A 17,593-nucleotide genomic window follows, 5' to 3' on the forward strand; every position below is an offset into this window, starting at 1 on the left:
ATGGGCTGTAAGTTGCAGAAGCCTCGAGGGTCAGATGAAGCTCCGGGGAAGATTTTCTCCACCCTCAGAAGAGCACAAGTGGAGACACACTCAGGAGTGGCCTATACATACCACTTCCTGGACTTCCTGTTAGGAAAAGAAGGTACACATGCCCATTTCCTGTACAATTTGTCTATTGAAAAGTCCCTTTGTACGTGTTGTTGTTGTTTATTCTCAAACATTTTAAATAGAAGCCAGATTTTCATATGGATAATGAACTTTGACCCTTAAGGTCCGTTCACACAAAGGACAATAACTATAATGATAACTATAAAGTTTTAATAATCATTCTAATTCTTTGAGAATGTTACATTCAGTGTTACATACAACTGTAACAATAATGACAAAGAGGAACAATATCGTTGGAATTACTTTGAAAATAATTTTTTCCACCTAATGTGCAATAAAAAACATTGACAGCCAATGAAAATCCACCCAACATTAAAAAGGGCTTGAACATTTGTGGCAGACACAAAACTGCAATGCGCACTTATAATAAACCAAACATTATCATCCGTTGGTGTGTAATTATCGTTGTTAATGTGGATGGGACTTTACCCATATTTCTGTATAACATGTCATTATGGTACCAATGGTACCAATAAACCAAAAAAAAACAAACAGTGGGAAAAACTACTGCAAAACTAAAACTATTAAAAATCATTGCCATTAATTAAAATCAAGCTGAAATATTAATATTTTTAATAAAATGACAAAAGCACGTAAAAATGCTTAAAGGTCACATATTGTACAACTTTCTGGAGTTTTATTTGAGGTTTTGATGTCCTTAAGAATACATATTTGTGATATAAGTACCAAAAACAATCTCAATATATTTTTACAGCTCCCCTCTCAGGAGCTCTGCTGAGAACAGATTGAGTTTGGTCTGTCTCATTAATATTCATGAGCCTCTCTTCTGATTGGCCTGTTGTGTTCTGAGTGATGCATGGCCAGGCCAACCACAGGTAACTAGGGTCAGCGACGTCACTGTGCTAGCAGGAGGCAGCAAAACAAAGGCGAAACTGGAGGCGGCCCATTCAAACCAGCGCAGATTCAGCTACATAAGGAGCGTAAAATAGCATCTTGTTGTGATGTTGGGTGCCAGAATCGACGTAATACAGCCTCAAATTAGAAATTTGATCGCATATCTGGTGCCACTGCCAGACAAAAAACCGACGACAGCTGTGGTTAAATGCGATAAAACGAGTAGACTGGACAGAAACAATCGTCAAAAATGCTCGCGTTTGCAGCGCACACTTCTTATCAGAAAAGGTTCAATAAAGTATTGTCTTTTGTTGTTATGGGCGCGTCTACAGATTTCTTGCCATATGTCTATGTTTCTTGCACATGTTTCCGTGTTGTTCTTGCTCAGCAATAGCATGGACGCGATGTTGTCTGGGGGTTTGGCAAAAGGAGAGTGGGACGGTGGGCGGTGCTCGGGGTGGTGACTGAAGGCGGTGACTGTGTAGTTCTGACGTCAACTTTTTACGGAAGTCACAATGGTTCGTGAAAAATCACAGCTACTTTAAGCAGGCTGTGTGCAGTTTACTGTGGACTGACTGTTTTGAAACTTATATGGTAGTTAAATAGCCCCTAGACCTCAGTAATCGTGAAAAAAAGCCAGGAAATTTCAGTTTTGACAATATGGGACCTTTAAAAATGAAAATAAAATAAAAAATATATATTGATAAATACTTTAATAGTATATAAATAATACTAAATAATACTACTATAATACTATACTTTTTAAGTTTTATACTTTATTACTTCATAATTCATGCATCAACGGATTAACATACAGTGACATACAGCATAAATATGATTGCTGTTTTTCAAAATTCAAAGAAACATCCATATTGATGATATGCATATGCAAATGCACGAAAACCCACCTTCAGATAATAAAGTGTAAAGCTTCAAACTGTGAAGAAAAAAAGTGTAATATTAGATGAGAGAGAGAGAGAGAGAGAGAGAGAGAGAGAGCAACCAAACAGTGTTTATTCTTTGAGGGCTTATGTTTCTAAATATACTAATGCCGCTTTTGTTAGTGTGGTTCGAGAGAAGCAATAATGGATCCCGCTGATTTCAGAGAAAGAGGATATGAGACAGGATGAGAGAATATAAGACACAGATTGAAGTGGAAGAACAGACCTGCTTATTTTAATGACTTGAAAGCATATGAGTATATGGGCCATTACTGAACATAATTACAAGGATGCGACCATATCACTAGTTTTTTTTATATTTGTGCATGGGGATAGTAATAGTAAAACCTGAATTTACCTACATTATGGGCACTATCCAGTGGTCTCCAGGAAGAAAACATGCTAGTAAACATTCTAATTTCTTAAAGGGGTCCTATTATGTTTTTTTACTTTTTCAACTTTAGTTAGTCTGTAATGTTGCTGTTTGAGCATAAAAAAGATCTGCAAAATTACAAAGCTCAAAGTCCAATTCAAAAGGAGATATTTAATTTAACAGAAATCACTTTTCAAAAACTACCACGGACGACTCGTTTGGACTACAACGCATATTTTCCGGGATTTGTAATATCACAAATACTGACGAATGGGACGAGACCTGGTTGAGCTGCACTAGAGAAGGCATCGAGTGTTATCACTATGTCGGAGACACACTAGCTTTCCCAAGGCAGACGAACTTGGAGTGGTTACAATCATCCGGGTTTAAATCACACTCAAATTGATTTGATATTGACACAATATTTACACTGAAGCTCACAGCTTCATTCTATTGTAAGGGGCATGACATTTCCCGACCGGACGCCGAGTGCTGCCAATCACAACACACACTGGTCCAGCTAACCAATCACAGCACATTTCATATTTCAGAAGGCGGGCCTTCATTTGATACAGGAACTATTCGAGCCGTTCATGCCAGACTGGGGAGAGAGGTGTTGTAATAATGTAAAATATATGTGAAGAAAAACAACAACCTAGTTGTTTTTCGAACAACCTAGTATGAGAGCCTGTTCTAGTACACCCCCAAAACAAAATCAAGACTTTGTAAAAGAGCATAATAGGACCCCTTTAATGAAAAATATGAAATGGTCCATATGTGAAGTTTAGGGCATAGAAAATATCATGAGCTTAGTATAAAACAATAGAAGTCAATGGAAAGTCTCTCTTATGAACTAACAATGAACATAGTTCTTTAAATGCATTTATAAATGTTATAAATCTTCGTTAATATTTATGAATATACTATTGTTAATGCATCCTTAAGACAAATTGCTTCTATGTAGACATTAAGCATCGGTCCTGACCACTCTCTCTAGGCTTATTTAGAAATAATTTAAATAGTGTTAGTTTATCCAAAATATTGCACTTACTACTTAAATTTAACACATACAACGTTTGTGTGTGTGTGTGTGACCTGGATCAAATATTTATTTATAAAATTTTTTTAAAAAGAATATGTGAGAACTGGGCAATCGTTCAAGTTCTGTTCACACACACACACACACACACACACACACACACACACACCAGGCTTTCTGTTTTAGCTGCTTATCGGTAGACAGGCAGGCAGGTCATTTATATGTAAAACTCTTTTTTTTAAAAAGAATATGTGAGAACTGGGCAATCGTTCAAGTTCTGTTCACACACACACACACACACACACACACACACATAAACTCCAGGCTTTCTGTTTTAGCTGCTTATCGGTAGACAGGCAGGCAGGTCATTTATATGTAAAACTCACTGATGCCTACAGAGACACAGAAAAAGAGTTTCACTGCAAACTGCTGTGACAGCACGAGTGAGCCAGAGATGTTCGAATAAGCTTGTTTGTTTGTTTTAGGGCATCAATATTGAAAGCAACGACAAGTGACTTAATGAATGTGAATGATTGACAGATGAAATAACAAAGACAGAGAGTGAAAAAACAGGTAGAGAGAGAAAAATGCTAGGCATCCTTTAAAGATTATCTGATCTTGAAGATGGGAGGGCTTAGTACTTAAATCTTGGATTTATCTGTTCGTGTGTGCGCAACAGAAAAAAATCAGTCGTAGTGAGTAGTGACACTGAACTGTATTTATAGCCAAATCTTGTTTTAATTGAAACTGGTCTCTATAAATAATGCAATTCCACTCCCTGTCGGGTTATTACAAAATAAAATAAGACCCCCCTTATATACTGAACATTTAACTCTGTTTGGTGTTATTTTTGTTTTTAAATGTGATCTTTCTTTTGTCATATTTTAGAGAGATACAATTTCCAACTGTTTTCAACATTGATAATAATAATAATACGTTTCTTGAGCACCAAATCAGCGTATTAGAATGGTTTCTTGAGGATCATGTGACACTGAAGACTGAATCACACATTTGCACTCAATTCACCTATACGTTCATCTGTGCAGTTATTTATTCAGTGGAAACACTAGTCAAAGCATGTTCAGACGTCACCGTTTTGTTTTAACAAGCTCCTCACACCTCTGTAAGATGATTGCAGTCAAGCAGTGCTCAGATTACAGCTCACTGCTACCCTTAATAGTGCTCTGAATAATGAGCGCTGGAAATTAAGTTTAATTACTGATTCCAGAAACAAATTGCTTGTAAAAAAACGTTTCACCAAAATACTTTCAAACAATTTCTACAGCGACTCAGTTTGTGTGTGTCAGTAACCATGTCAGAAAGTGAGCATGTTAACACTTTATTTGGCAGAGATGCTGTGAATGAAATTGTTCATGCTTATCTTCTCATTTCTGTCTTACATCATTCATACCCCCAATTTCTACTTCATTTTTTTTTGAGTGTATGTGGTGGAGTTGAATACGTGTAATCATGCCGATATAGTGTTATAAAAGTGCCTATATTAGTCATCATTTAATTCAGTTTTAGTATACTGACATATGCTGACATATGTTCACCAAGGCTGCATTTATTTAATTAAATATACAGTAAAAACAGTAGTATTGTGAAATGTTATTACAATTTAAAATAACTGTTGAATTATCAGCAGCCATTACTTCAGTCTTCAGTCTCATATGATCCTTCAGAAATCAGTCCAATATGCTGATTTGCTGCTTAAGAAATATTTCTCACTGTCGAAAACATTTATACTGTTCAATATTGTGGAAACCATGATATATTTTTTTCAGGATTCCCTGATGAAAAGACCGTTCAAAATAAAAAAATTTCTGGGTTATATATATATATATATAGCTTGTTTTATTATTGTTAATATTTTAATACACTATAATAGTCAAGTTGTTACAATAGTAAATTAGGAATTTTCAGTTCATTTTTTTAGCAGGAGTAGCTGTGTCAGGACAAATTGATGATAGTTGAAAGATTAAATGTTTTATGTATTTTTTTTCTTTCTCTACTAATTTCTCTCTCTGTGCCTCCCTGACTCTCTCTCTGTCTCTCTCTCTCTCTCTTTCTGTCTTTCTGTCTGTCTTTTTAAAAGCATCTGCTGGAAAACGCACCACCTTTCTCCTCCAAAGACACTGTAAAATTATTTATATTACATTGGAATCCACTTACTTTCATTGTCAGCTTTGATTGTAGACTTTTTTAGTGATGTTACTGATGAACATTTCTTCTATTTGTCCTGGTCGTTCTGGGGGATGCAGGTGCAGGATTTGGCTGATCAGGGTGATCTGTTTGTGGGTTTTTTGCCGCAACCCGGTGGAGGTCCATATTTCCTTGGTCACTGGGAACCAGAAGATCTTTCCTCCTTGCACTCCAGTCCCTGTTCTGTGCATCAGGGGCCTCCGACCCTCAGCTCTGCGAGCGAGCAGAGCCAACAGGATAGAGACAATGGGGATCATCGAAACCAGAATCATACAAACTTTAATTCAGACAATGAAGACTTTATGAGCCACAGCTTTCAAATACAAAGCCCTGAGAGCAGCCAGTGTTGGAATAATCAGAATCCGTTCACTAAGTGTCCAAATGTTGAAGGTGAATGTACACAAGCTGAGGATTTAAAGAACCAAGTGCCATCACATGAGTTTATATTAAGCTCTTGTGCACCAGAGCCACATCAGATCCAGATTATTAGAATGCAGCCAAACTTGCCCAGCTGTGATTTGGCAGAAAACAACAAAAGAGAGCACAAAGAGCAGGTCAAAAGCCAAGACAAACACAGCAAGCGCACCGGAACCACCCCGATGCTGAATCGTAAGTGTGCAGTCTGTTAAAATATAGAGAAAGGGTTGGTGGGGGGGAGGGGACGTGTTGTTTGCTTAGATTATATCAAAATAATGTGTCAAATAAGATAAACAATTTGTAATTTCTAGGTGTGAAAATATTTGCTCTGAAAATAATCTGATTTGATTACAATTATTTACTAGTGATGCATCATGAAATCTCAGTATTGGTCATTATTTGGTTCAATTCACTTTCATTGTGTTGATACAATTCATAATTGTTTCCCTTAAAATACCTGAAAAAGACTAAGATGTAACCGGAAAGATAATTTACACCATAGTAGAATATCATTATTGGCATAAAATACATTACATGATATCAATCTCGCAACCAAACCCTCTCAGGAACGAAGCGTCTTTATAAGTGAGTCATTCACTCAACCGATTCGTTCAAACACACTGATTCAGTCAGGAACCTGGTGTCTGTTGCTCGGAGACGCGCTGTTCCTTCGGAATTATTTTCGTTTGGGGAACAAAAAAAATAGACAAAGCAACTGACAATATTGTGACTAAAATGAAAGTTACTCAAAATGTACTTCTTGTTTAGCTGTTTTATGTTATCAGTAGGCTGTCACTCTCAATCGTGATGTTGTTTGAATACCCGTAGCAACGTAATATTGCTTAGCAATTATCTTACTCTTTAACTTTTTTAAATTAATGTGAAGTGACATCGACAAATAAGTCATAAAAACACTTACTAACTATTTGTCTCTGTATGTGTAGGTGTGCAGGTGTTCGCGCTGTACAACCATTCGATAGTTCTGGCGGGATCGCCAAAGTTTTTTTCTTTGAGGGTTCCACTGCAGGTGCGCAGAGAGGCGGGGCTTGTTAGCTCGGTTGACTCCCATTGGCTGGACCACATGACGCAGCACTTCAGAAGTGGCGCGCAACTCATCGACGGCTACTTTCACCTGGGAGACGATGCAGGTACTGGACATGTTGTGACATTTTAGAAAATAACTGAGATGGAGCAGTACATTTTCCTGAATGTAAAAACATACATTTTACTAATGTATCACATTTATTCTTTAAGAAGTTTTGGTCCCACTTTATATTAAGTGGCCCTAATACCTGTATACTTACATAGTAACTAGATGTGTACATAGTATGTAACCACAGTGTAAGTACACATTGGTACATAGTATCTACAGCTCTAATGTTTGTGAAACTACACATTTCCACCCCTAAACCTACCCATCTCCACCCCCTGGATCAAATTGTTCCAATTACTCTTATACATATTGTTGTTACAAAATGTAGTTACATGTGTAGTTACAGAAATATTACAGCTCTAGATACTATGTACCAATGTGTACTTACAGTGTGGTTGGTTACATACTACGTACAAATCTAGTTACTATGTAATTACACAGGTATTGGGGCCACTTAATATAAAAGTTTTAATAAAATAGTGATAAAAATATAGAAAAGATTAAATGCATAAACTTCTATAAAAAATTTATGAATAATAAAAACTAGAATAATACATTTTCAATTATTTTGTTAACCTATCTGCAGTTTTACCCAGATAACTCTGAACACAAATTATCAAACATCACTATCAACATTTTCCAATCCTTTTCTTGCTCTCTCTTCAGCATCTTCTTCCACTGTGGAGAGTGTTTTTATCTTCCAAAGTGCTTCAGGTGATGCCAGGCCAACCGCAGTGTATGACGCCATTGTAGTTGAGCAATGGACTGTTATTGATGTAAGTCTGCAGTGGTGCATCCCAAATTTAATTTTAATGAATTATTATTTGTGGAACATTTACACCTTTCTTCTTACAAACCGCCTTTTAAATGAATGCAGACACATGTGCACATTCATACGATATGTCTCAATAGGACATTAGTGATATCCTTTAACACATTGTTTAAATGACACTTCTGTTTTGCAGGGTGTTGCGGTGAAAACAGACTACATCCCTCTGCTTCAGTCTTTGGCTCCATATGGCTGGAGACTAATGTGTGTTCTGCCCACTCCCATCGTCAAAATGAAAAGGTTCCAAATCCATACTAAACGCTTAAAGGAAGAGTTCACCAAAAGTAAAAAAATTGCTGAAAAAATTGTTCTCGATCCAAGATGTTGATGATTTTGTTTCTTCATCAGAACATATTTGGAAAAAGATTATAATTACACCACTTGCTCACCAATGGATCCTCTGCAGTGAATGGGTGCCGTCAGAATGAGTCCAAATATCTGATAAAAGAATCACAATAATCCACAAGTAATCCAAATGACTCCAGTCCATCAGTTTCACTGGAGAAAGCAATATTATGGATAGAGGGACTCATATTTTAGACAGAAGCAACGAATTAAAGTTAGAAACATCTTGATGGATTTGTTTCCTTCTGTTTTCAGTGTCATTTTTCAAACATTTCAGCAGCATTAGTGGTGAAGACCTTGTTCATCAATCCAGTTTTTAAAAAACATCCTTCCCATGAAATGGGAGATAATTATAGTTTGAGATGCTAAATAAAGTTAACAATGGCAGCTGTAGTCCTGCCTTACAATTAAAAAAAAGCCAGGCTAAAAATAGTTTTTGTAGATGTAGATTTTGTTTTGTTTTGTAGAATAATTTAGGTAGATGGGAGCTGTACTTGCAAATATGGAAATAGCCACCACAAATATGGCCACCAAGTGAACTGACTTGCCTTAAAGGGATAATCCACCTCAAAATAAAAATTTTTTATTAAATTGATTTTATTAAGTGATTTTTCACTCTCATGGCATCCTATATGTATGACTTTCCTTTTTCTGTGGAACACAAACAGATTTTTAAAAACATAATCTTTGTGAGTCCATAAAATGGAAGTGGATGAAACCATCAGTTAGCCAGAAACTATGGTTTAGATTAAAAAGTTAAAATAGTAGTATTTTTCTCACAAACACCCACCGTTTTGCTAAAGACATTGATTCATCCGCTGGGGTCATATGAGTGCTGTCATGGTCACTTGGTGTGGTTTTTGAAGCATCAACTTTTTAAAGGGACCATGTTTAGCATCTTTTAGTACATTAGGAGTATATTCATGAGTAAAAATGTTTTATATTATTTTGCACAACTGATAATTTCCATGCCCTTAACATTTTTACTGAATAAATATGTGTTCTAAAATGCAAACAACATATTACAACATTATACACAGATCTCTGAAACACCTAGTGCAATCTTATTGCACTTACTCTTATGATGCCCTTGAAGCAGGATGCTATGCCATTAACCAGCAAATGAACTATAATGTAGAGCATTACAACGCTTATGTTTATGGTCAATTTGTTGAGTCTATCTTTAAAATGAGGTATAACAAAAACAGGACAGTGTCTAGAGAATTGTTTGTTTGAAGACATAGCTCACCCAAAAATGAAAATTACCCCATGATTTACTCACCCTCAAGCCATCCTAGTTGTATATGACTTTCTTCTTTCAGACAAATACAATTGGAGTTATATCAAAAAATGTCCTGGCTCTTCCAAGCTTTATAATGGCAGTGAATGGGTGGGGATATTCAATAGTCCAATAAACTGTGTCCATCCATCATAAAAAGTGCTCCACACGGTTCCGGGGGGTTAATAAAGGCCTCCTAAAGCGAATCGATGCATTTATGTAATAAAAATATCCATATTTAAAACTTTATAAACAGTAATCTCTAGCTTCCACTAACTAGAATATGATAGTCACGTGAGAACCAAGGTTTGTTTACAGAAGCAAAGGAATCAAAGTTTCCATTGTTTAGCAAAGGAAAACCAGTCTCCTCTTGGCTTATATCGAAATCCTCTGACATTTTTCTATACAAATCCTCGTTTTGTACTTCTAATTCGTAACCATTTTGTTTTGCTCTCTCCTCTGTGCTTCCGCGTTCATGTGATTGACACATTGATTGGCTTCAGCAGGCCTTTATTATCCCCCTGGAGCCATGTTGGACACATTTTATGATGGATGGATGCACTTTATCGGACTTCTACTGGACTACTGAATATCACCCATTCACTGCCTGCCAATATAAAGCTTGGAAGAGCCAGGAGATTTTTAAATATAACTCCGATTGTATTCGTCGGAAAGAAGAAAGTCATATACACCTAGCATGGCTTGAGGGTTAGTAAATCATGGGGTAATTTTCATTTTTGGGTGAACTATCCCTTTAAATGTGGAGAATGCAGACATAGCGTCTGTTGATCTCAAAGGCTTTACTGGTCCATTGCCATTACAGTCTGTTTCTATGATGATGCAGATGCATCCATCGCTGTGATTATCTGAGTTGTAGAGCTACCACCATTTCTCAAAAAGGATTCTGTCCTCTGATAGGCCGACTTTCTGGAGGTCTGAATTCACTTTCTCTATCATAGGAGGAGGGCCACAAAGATAACACAACGTGTGCTCAGGATCTACATGGCGCTTAAGTTCCTCTTCTGATATCCTTCCATCTGAAAAGACACAAGAAAATCCCATGTGACATTACATCTAAAAATAGTTCAATGAATTAAAAGATTGCAGATTATAGGTAATCAAAATATAAAATGTTGATGTGTGCAACTCACTTATGGTGTAAGGCTGAAGTTCCTGCTCTATGTCAGAGCTCTGTTGGGTAACATGGAAATCGCAGGAGAATTTATCTGGTTGCTCATGACAAATGTCAATAATGGTGTTCTGAAGACGGCAAATATCTAAAAATCAGTTGGCAGCTTCAATCTCACTTCAATGACAAGTCAAGGGTATATACATACCTTGAAGAGCAGCTCTTTGGTGTTCTTGGCGCTGTAGCACAGGTGCGTGTGCCCTGGAGCGCACCTGTGAACATGAGTGTGTTTAAGCAGATCAGCTGCGTGCAGCAGAATGGAGTACAGAGGGTTGATGCCAACACCACCAGCTATCAGCAACAGGTCCACCACAGGCTCAGAAGGTTGAGGGTCAAAGTAGAAGTTACCTCCCACCCTCACAGCTACCGGAGAGTCCACAGAGCACTGAAATAGTGCAATTTACAAAAAAAACCATTACAATTATTTGATAAAATATATAAAATAGTAGCATACAACAGAAACTTTTAAAATAAAGGTACATGAATAAAATAATTTTTTTCTGTATAGTAGAATAATTGCATGAAATGCTGTCCATATATAAAATACTTTTGTAATAATACATATTTATGAATGAAACAGGATATTCAAAATATTGAAAATATACTAATTTATTTTCTTAAAAATTCCAATAATGGAATTTTACAAATAAAAACAAAATGAAAACCTGAAAAATGGTACTAATTCAATTACCTCGCAATAATTTGGAGTCAGTAAGGAAACAGTAAAGACATTTATAATGTTACAAAAGATTTCTATATCAAATAAATGCTGTTCTTTTGAATTTTCTATTCATCAAAGAATCCTGAAAAAAATGTGTCATGGTTTCCACAATAATATTAAACAGCGCATCAGTGCAGCAACATTTATAATAAGAAGAAATGTTTCTTGAGCACCAAATCAGCATATCAAGACTGATTTCTGAATGATCATTTGACACTGAAGAAAACAGGAAAGTTATTTAATATAGTTATTTAATACAATCTTATTTAATAATGTAATAATATTTCACAATATTACAGTTTTTACTGTATTTTGATCCAATAAATGCCACCTTGGTAAGCATAGGAGACTTCTTTCAAAAACATAAACAATTCTTACCAGCCCCAAACTTTTGAACAGTAGTGTATCCTTTTTAATTCATTCACTCACTTTAGTGTGAATCCAGTGTGCTGGAGGATGGCGTGTGTATTTAACAGCCAATTCAATCACCCCCTCTCTCTGCAGCAGGCCAGGACTCGAACAAATGGAGAAGCCGCCCACTGTATCCACACCTGGGATGAAGAAATCCACCCTGTGAAAAAGGGTGCAATTAAATAATATAATATAATATAATACAATACAATACAAGAAACACTGCTGGAGTATATTATATGAACTTAACAGTTTTTCTCATGCATTGACTATATGTTAATGACTAAAAAACTAAAACATTCAAAAGTAACAACACAACTACATAAAGTACTTTTAGAAAGTTTAGATAGCAGATTCTTCCCACACAGTAACATGTCAACACAACAAAACCTATGTGTCCAGTATTACTTATCTCAATAATATTTAATAAAAAGAGCAAAGCAACATATACGCTTTGAGAGTCACCATATGTGTACGCAAAGCATTAATAAGTGATAAGCACATATGTCAGGACACACACACACACACACCCACTCGCTCTGCTCTCCTTGACTCATGATCCTCAAGTTCTTTAGCAGGAACACAACATCATATGGTCTGGAGGAGTTTCTGTGCATACATCTGCATAAATCATCGCTTGACCTTTTCACCTCATGCACGCTCTCTCAAAACTCACACACATACACAACGTGAACGAGAGCAAAAGTGAGAGAGAAAGTGGCACGAATAGATTTTCATTATTTTGCTGATAACAAATCTCACGCTGAAGTGAGAATTTTGTGTGAGAGGAGCCATCTCCTGGCCATTTTGCAAACTGCATGTCTTCTCATCAGTCGCTTTCAAGTAAAAATCTAGTAACATCTAGGAACACCTTTATATAGGGCTTTTTATGTTATTGTCCTATGTACCCCACATCCCCCATCAGATTATACTGGATATCATTTAGTATTATCATCAATATTAGATGCTTACAATTAGGGCTGGCCAAAAAATCAGATGCAATTTTCATGCGAATCTCGTCAGTAAAGCCGCCACTCGCTCTGCTCTCCTTGACTCAAGATCCTCAAGTTCTTTAGCAGGAACACAACATCATATGGTCTGGAGGAGTTTCTGTGCATACATCTGCATAAATCATCGCTTGACCTTTTCACCTCACGCACGCTCTCTCAAAACTCACACACATACACAACGTGAACGAGAGCAAAAGTGAGAGAGAAAGTGGCACGAATAGATTTTCATTATTTTGCTGATAACAAATCTCAAGCTGAAGTGAGAATTTTGTGTGAGAGGAGCCATCTCCTGGCCATTTTGCAAACTGCATGTCTTCTCATCAGTCACTTTCAAGTAAAAATCTAGTAACATCTAGGAACACCTTTATATAGGGCTTTTTATGTTATTGTCCTATGTACCCCACATCCCCCATCAGATTATACTGGATATCATTTAGTATTATCATCAATATTAGATGCTTACAATTAGGGCTGGGCAAAAAATCAGATGCAATTTTCATGCGAATCTCGTCAGTAAAGCCGGTTCTGTGATTAGTAGTAAATCTCCAGCACTGAGGCAATAAATCGCCTGCGATTTTGTGTAGCTTGTCAGTGATCTACTGCTCTGTGTAGTAAATGGCGTTCCATCTGAAAGCACGTGTTGGAGATTTACTACTAATCACAGAACCGGCTTTACTGACGAGATGCGCATGAAAATCGCATTTGATTTTTTGCACAGCCCTACTTACAATACATATTTCACAAAGTTACAGTTCTTACCACTGTCCAGCGCGGAAGCTGAAGTCAGGATGTGGCACCTCCAGTCTCAGTCTCTTTACTGAATCAGATTCATTCATAATGTCACAAACACGTGCAGAGAAAAGTTCCTGGACACACACAAAACATAAAATTGTGTCTTTACAGAGAATTTGCAACAAAATTCCCACATTTCAGCCTCTCAGCATTTAAATGTAATGCATTATGCCATGCAGATGTACAAATGGGAGCCATTATACATTTTTACAACTTCAAACTCTACACACATTCATAACAAGAAATAGCATGACAGGAAAAAGGGCATAGCATTTGAATAAAATAACACTATACTGTCACTTTAATCAAAACAAGCTCTTTTGCACTACAATCATTATCTCTGCACTGTTTGTTTACTTCACTGGTTTCATCTGTATTTTATATTTAATCTGTATCTATCTGTATTTTATGTTCTACTGTTACTGTTATCTGTATGCACCAAGGGTCTGAGAGTAACGCAATCTCAATTCTCCGTATGTATGTGCTGTACATGTGGAAGAATTGACAATAAAGCAGACTTGAACTTGAACACTATACAGTATGCTGCTACATATCTAGAGTTAATAAATAAACAAACAAACAAACAAATGCCTGATAGCATCCTCTTGAATTTAGTCTCATGACAAAAATCAAATGACACACTGGCTGACCTACAACACAGAACAAGTGTCTGAACTTTCACCTGCTTTGTTAACTATTTATAAGGAGTCACAGAGGAATCTATGCTCTGCAGGTCAAGGGTTTCATAAAGAAATCTAAGAAGACTCACCATTTGTCTATGAACGCTAGCAGTTCTTTCTAGATTAGTATGTTTCTCAAAAAGAATGAACAGAGATTACATTTCTTATAACGTGGAGTAGCTATGCGTTTTAGATTTGGCTGTTAAAAATGTATCCCCATATTAACCTCTCTGACATTTCTGACCCTGATATCTAACAAAAAATGGACTTTTCTCAAAAAGGACTCTGAGACAGATCAAGGATTTCTCATAGAGGATCATATATACAGTGGACCATTTGTGTTAGACAAGACCATAAAGCATAAAGCCAACAATCAGAGATAAATGAGATGATTTTGAAATTGCCGGTTTCGAAATACAAGGGAAAAGTAACAACATATACAGCCCAGCAGAAAGTAACAAGCCCAGCTTTCCCTGTTAAATTTTACGCAATTTAAAATGCCTAATCCAAGTAAATTATAGTCCATTTATTTAGGCTACTTCGTGTTTGGCCACGAAATCTTTGGGTAATCGAGGTGTCAGTTCAGAAGGCTTTCACGATGTATTTCCCCCCTGTCATTCGTGCAGCTTATGGTGACATGTTCCCTCACAAACACAAACTCCCTTTTCCATTCCCAATCCCTGGCTGGGAACCGGACACGAACCCTTGGGACGAATCTCTGTATCCCCACTTCAAACAACAGCTGAATCGCAGACATGGTAAGAGTCTCCTGCTATGTAGCCTAGTAAAGTTTGATTCACGTAACATACGCAAAATTACAGAATAAATAGGAAACTTAAAATAAATAAATAAATACAATACAAAAAAAAAATACCATACAAACTCGAGTACTCAAAATTGATTAATTATAACGTGATTATTAAATACATTTTACACAATGGCGAGATAATAATTTGTCTAAATAATTTCTGTAGTTTTCTCAAACATAATAGAACGTTTTAGAGAGATACAAACCAATTAATACCACACACTGATTAATCAGATCGCCAATATTTAGTCATTTGTGCTGCTTTTTTTTTTTAACCACCGATTATGATGTCACTTCCGTCCAGTAGGACGATGATCTCATTGGTTAAAGTATGTTAAAGTACAAAAGTTTGCAGGATGGAAAGTCATACTAAGACTACAGTTTCGGGGGACTACCAATTTAAACAATATTTTAAAGAAAACATGTTTTGTTTAAAACACTTCGATTAGAGGAATTAAGGGGAAAAAGGCTTGAATATTTCATAATTTTTTTCCTTTAAAAATTGTGTACGCCCTCTTTTAATCAATTTCTATTTGAGTTTGTGTAAATATTTCAGATGTTTAAATATTTTTTCAAATGAAAAACCTTATGTTCCTTCTTAAGTTGTTGAATGTTCCCCGTTTTGTCTTGCAAGAGAGACTGATTTTCTCAACTATATTAACATACAAGATGGGGACAGAAAAATGTGCTGCATGACAGGAATGACCACACGCTAATCTTTCAATGCTCTCTCACAGATAAACCACCGAGGGTGCGCCTTACGAGCAACAGTCCTGCAATGAACGGCTCGTGCATCTCGTTCACTGCAGACCTGGAGTTTCCACCATGCCAGAAGGAGGACAGCAGCGGCAACCTGGTGTATGATGAGCACTGTGGGGACGGTATGATGGAGGCCTCAGGTGCTTCATACCCCTGTAATCTCTAAACAATGTACAATCGCAAGGGAAAAAATGACCTGTATTTTAAAAGGTTGCATTTATATTCCCAAAAAAGGAAGAAATGCGTTTTTCATCTGTGTGTCTAAAACCTTGACTTATTTTTCAGCCAATGGACATGTGCGTTCAGGATACGTGTTAAACTGGACATCCTGGTTAGATGACTATGGCTTTGGGAAGTGTACAGATCTGAAGAGGTGCAATGTTTTCCCTGATGGAAAGCCTTTTCCTCAGACCAATGACTGGAGACGTAGAGGTTATGTGTATGTGTGGCACACCATGGGTGAGTGTCAGCCATTCACTGACCCGATTGATATCAGTGTTTTAATAATTCGCTTTACATAATGTAAGCACACAAATGGACCATCATCCTGTGGTTTCCCTCACAGGCCAGTATTTTGAGACATGTGATGGCTCCTCCTCCCATCTGACCCTGAACACCACTAACATGACATTTGGAGCAGGTGTGATGGAGGTGATGGTGAACCGTAAACGGGAGCGCAGGAAGTACAGCCCACTCTCTACGGACAGTACCGTATTCTTTATAACAGGTCTAACAGTTACTTTCATCTTGTTTTAATCATATTTACGTACAGGATCAAAACTACACTATGATCTTTTAAAAATAAATGCATCATTTTTATAAAAAAAATAATTATTTAATTAATTATGTATATATTATATATGTAATATGATATCAATATTGGTGTATTTAATATATAATTGTATTATATAATTAAATTTTCAGCATCATTACTCCAGTCTTCATTGTCACATGATCCCTCCGAAATCATTCTAATATGCTGAACTAAAAACATTTCTTATTATTGTGGAAAACCGTTGTGCCGTTTAATATTTTTGTGGAAACCATGATACACTATCATTTAAAAAAAAAAAGAAAAAAAAAGAAATTAACACTTTTATTCAGGAAGGATGTGTTAAATTGATTAAAAGTGACAGTAAATACATTTATAATGTTACAAATAATTTATATTTCAAATAAATTGTTAATTGAGCTTTCTATTCATCAATAATATAAAGTTATTTCCACAACAATATAAAGAACCAAAAATGTTTACAACATATATACAATAATGAGAACCATTTTTAAAAATAAAAAGGCAGAACATTCTATTTTGCCATGACACAAATACAGTATATTACATTTTAAAATATATCCCAGTAGAGCATTTATTCTAAATTGTAATAATTTCACAATATTAGTCATTACTGTATTTTTTATTAAATAAATGTAAGAGATTTTATTTAAAAAAATAAAAAATAAAAATCTAAATTATTCCAAACTTTTGACTGGTGGTAGTGAGTGTGATTGTGTGTGTATAATATATATATATATATGAATGTATGTACCATATATATATATATATATATATATATATATATATATATACACACACATACATATACATAAAAAACCCTTCC

General features: G+C 36.0%; 3 protein-coding genes across 3 annotated transcripts in view; 2 read left to right on the top strand and 1 right to left on the bottom strand.

Annotated features, from left to right (window-relative positions):
* Positions 1–8,308, top strand: LOC107593619 (raftlin-like). The gene is made up of 5 exons (XM_016283419.1): positions 1–142; positions 5,564–6,190; positions 6,943–7,146; positions 7,818–7,927; positions 8,117–8,308. The coding sequence occupies exons 1-5, from the start codon at positions 1–3 to the stop codon at positions 8,306–8,308; spliced, it is 1,275 nt and encodes a 424-aa protein (XP_016138905.1).
* Positions 8,309–10,307: 1,999 nt separating this feature from the next.
* Positions 10,308–14,536, bottom strand: LOC107593612 (oxidoreductase NAD-binding domain-containing protein 1-like). The gene is made up of 7 exons (XM_016283407.1): positions 14,497–14,536; positions 13,695–13,801; positions 11,944–12,085; positions 11,017–11,178; positions 10,942–10,986; positions 10,756–10,864; positions 10,308–10,641 (listed from the first exon to the last, which is right to left on the bottom strand). The coding sequence occupies exons 1-7, from the start codon at positions 14,497–14,499 to the stop codon at positions 10,484–10,486; spliced, it is 726 nt and encodes a 241-aa protein (XP_016138893.1). The 5' UTR covers positions 14,500–14,536; the 3' UTR covers positions 10,308–10,483.
* Positions 14,537–15,039: 503 nt separating this feature from the next.
* LOC107593611 (protein QNR-71-like) overlaps positions 15,040–17,593 on the top strand; it is a 7,822-nt gene continuing 5,268 nt past the window's right edge. Inside the window, exons 1-4 of the mRNA XM_016283406.1 lie at positions 15,040–15,165; positions 15,953–16,096; positions 16,260–16,433; positions 16,540–16,701. Of these exons, the coding sequence (XP_016138892.1) occupies positions 15,045–15,165; positions 15,953–16,096; positions 16,260–16,433; positions 16,540–16,701 (601 nt within the window). The 5' untranslated portion in view covers positions 15,040–15,044. The remainder of the gene's footprint in view (positions 15,166–15,952; positions 16,097–16,259; positions 16,434–16,539; positions 16,702–17,593) is intronic.

The sequence above is a fragment of the Sinocyclocheilus grahami genome, unplaced genomic scaffold (genome assembly GCF_001515645.1).
Source record: "Sinocyclocheilus grahami isolate Dianchi unplaced genomic scaffold, SAMN03320097.WGS_v1.1 scaffold174.1, whole genome shotgun sequence".
Taxonomy (NCBI): Eukaryota; Metazoa; Chordata; class Actinopteri; order Cypriniformes; family Cyprinidae; genus Sinocyclocheilus; species Sinocyclocheilus grahami.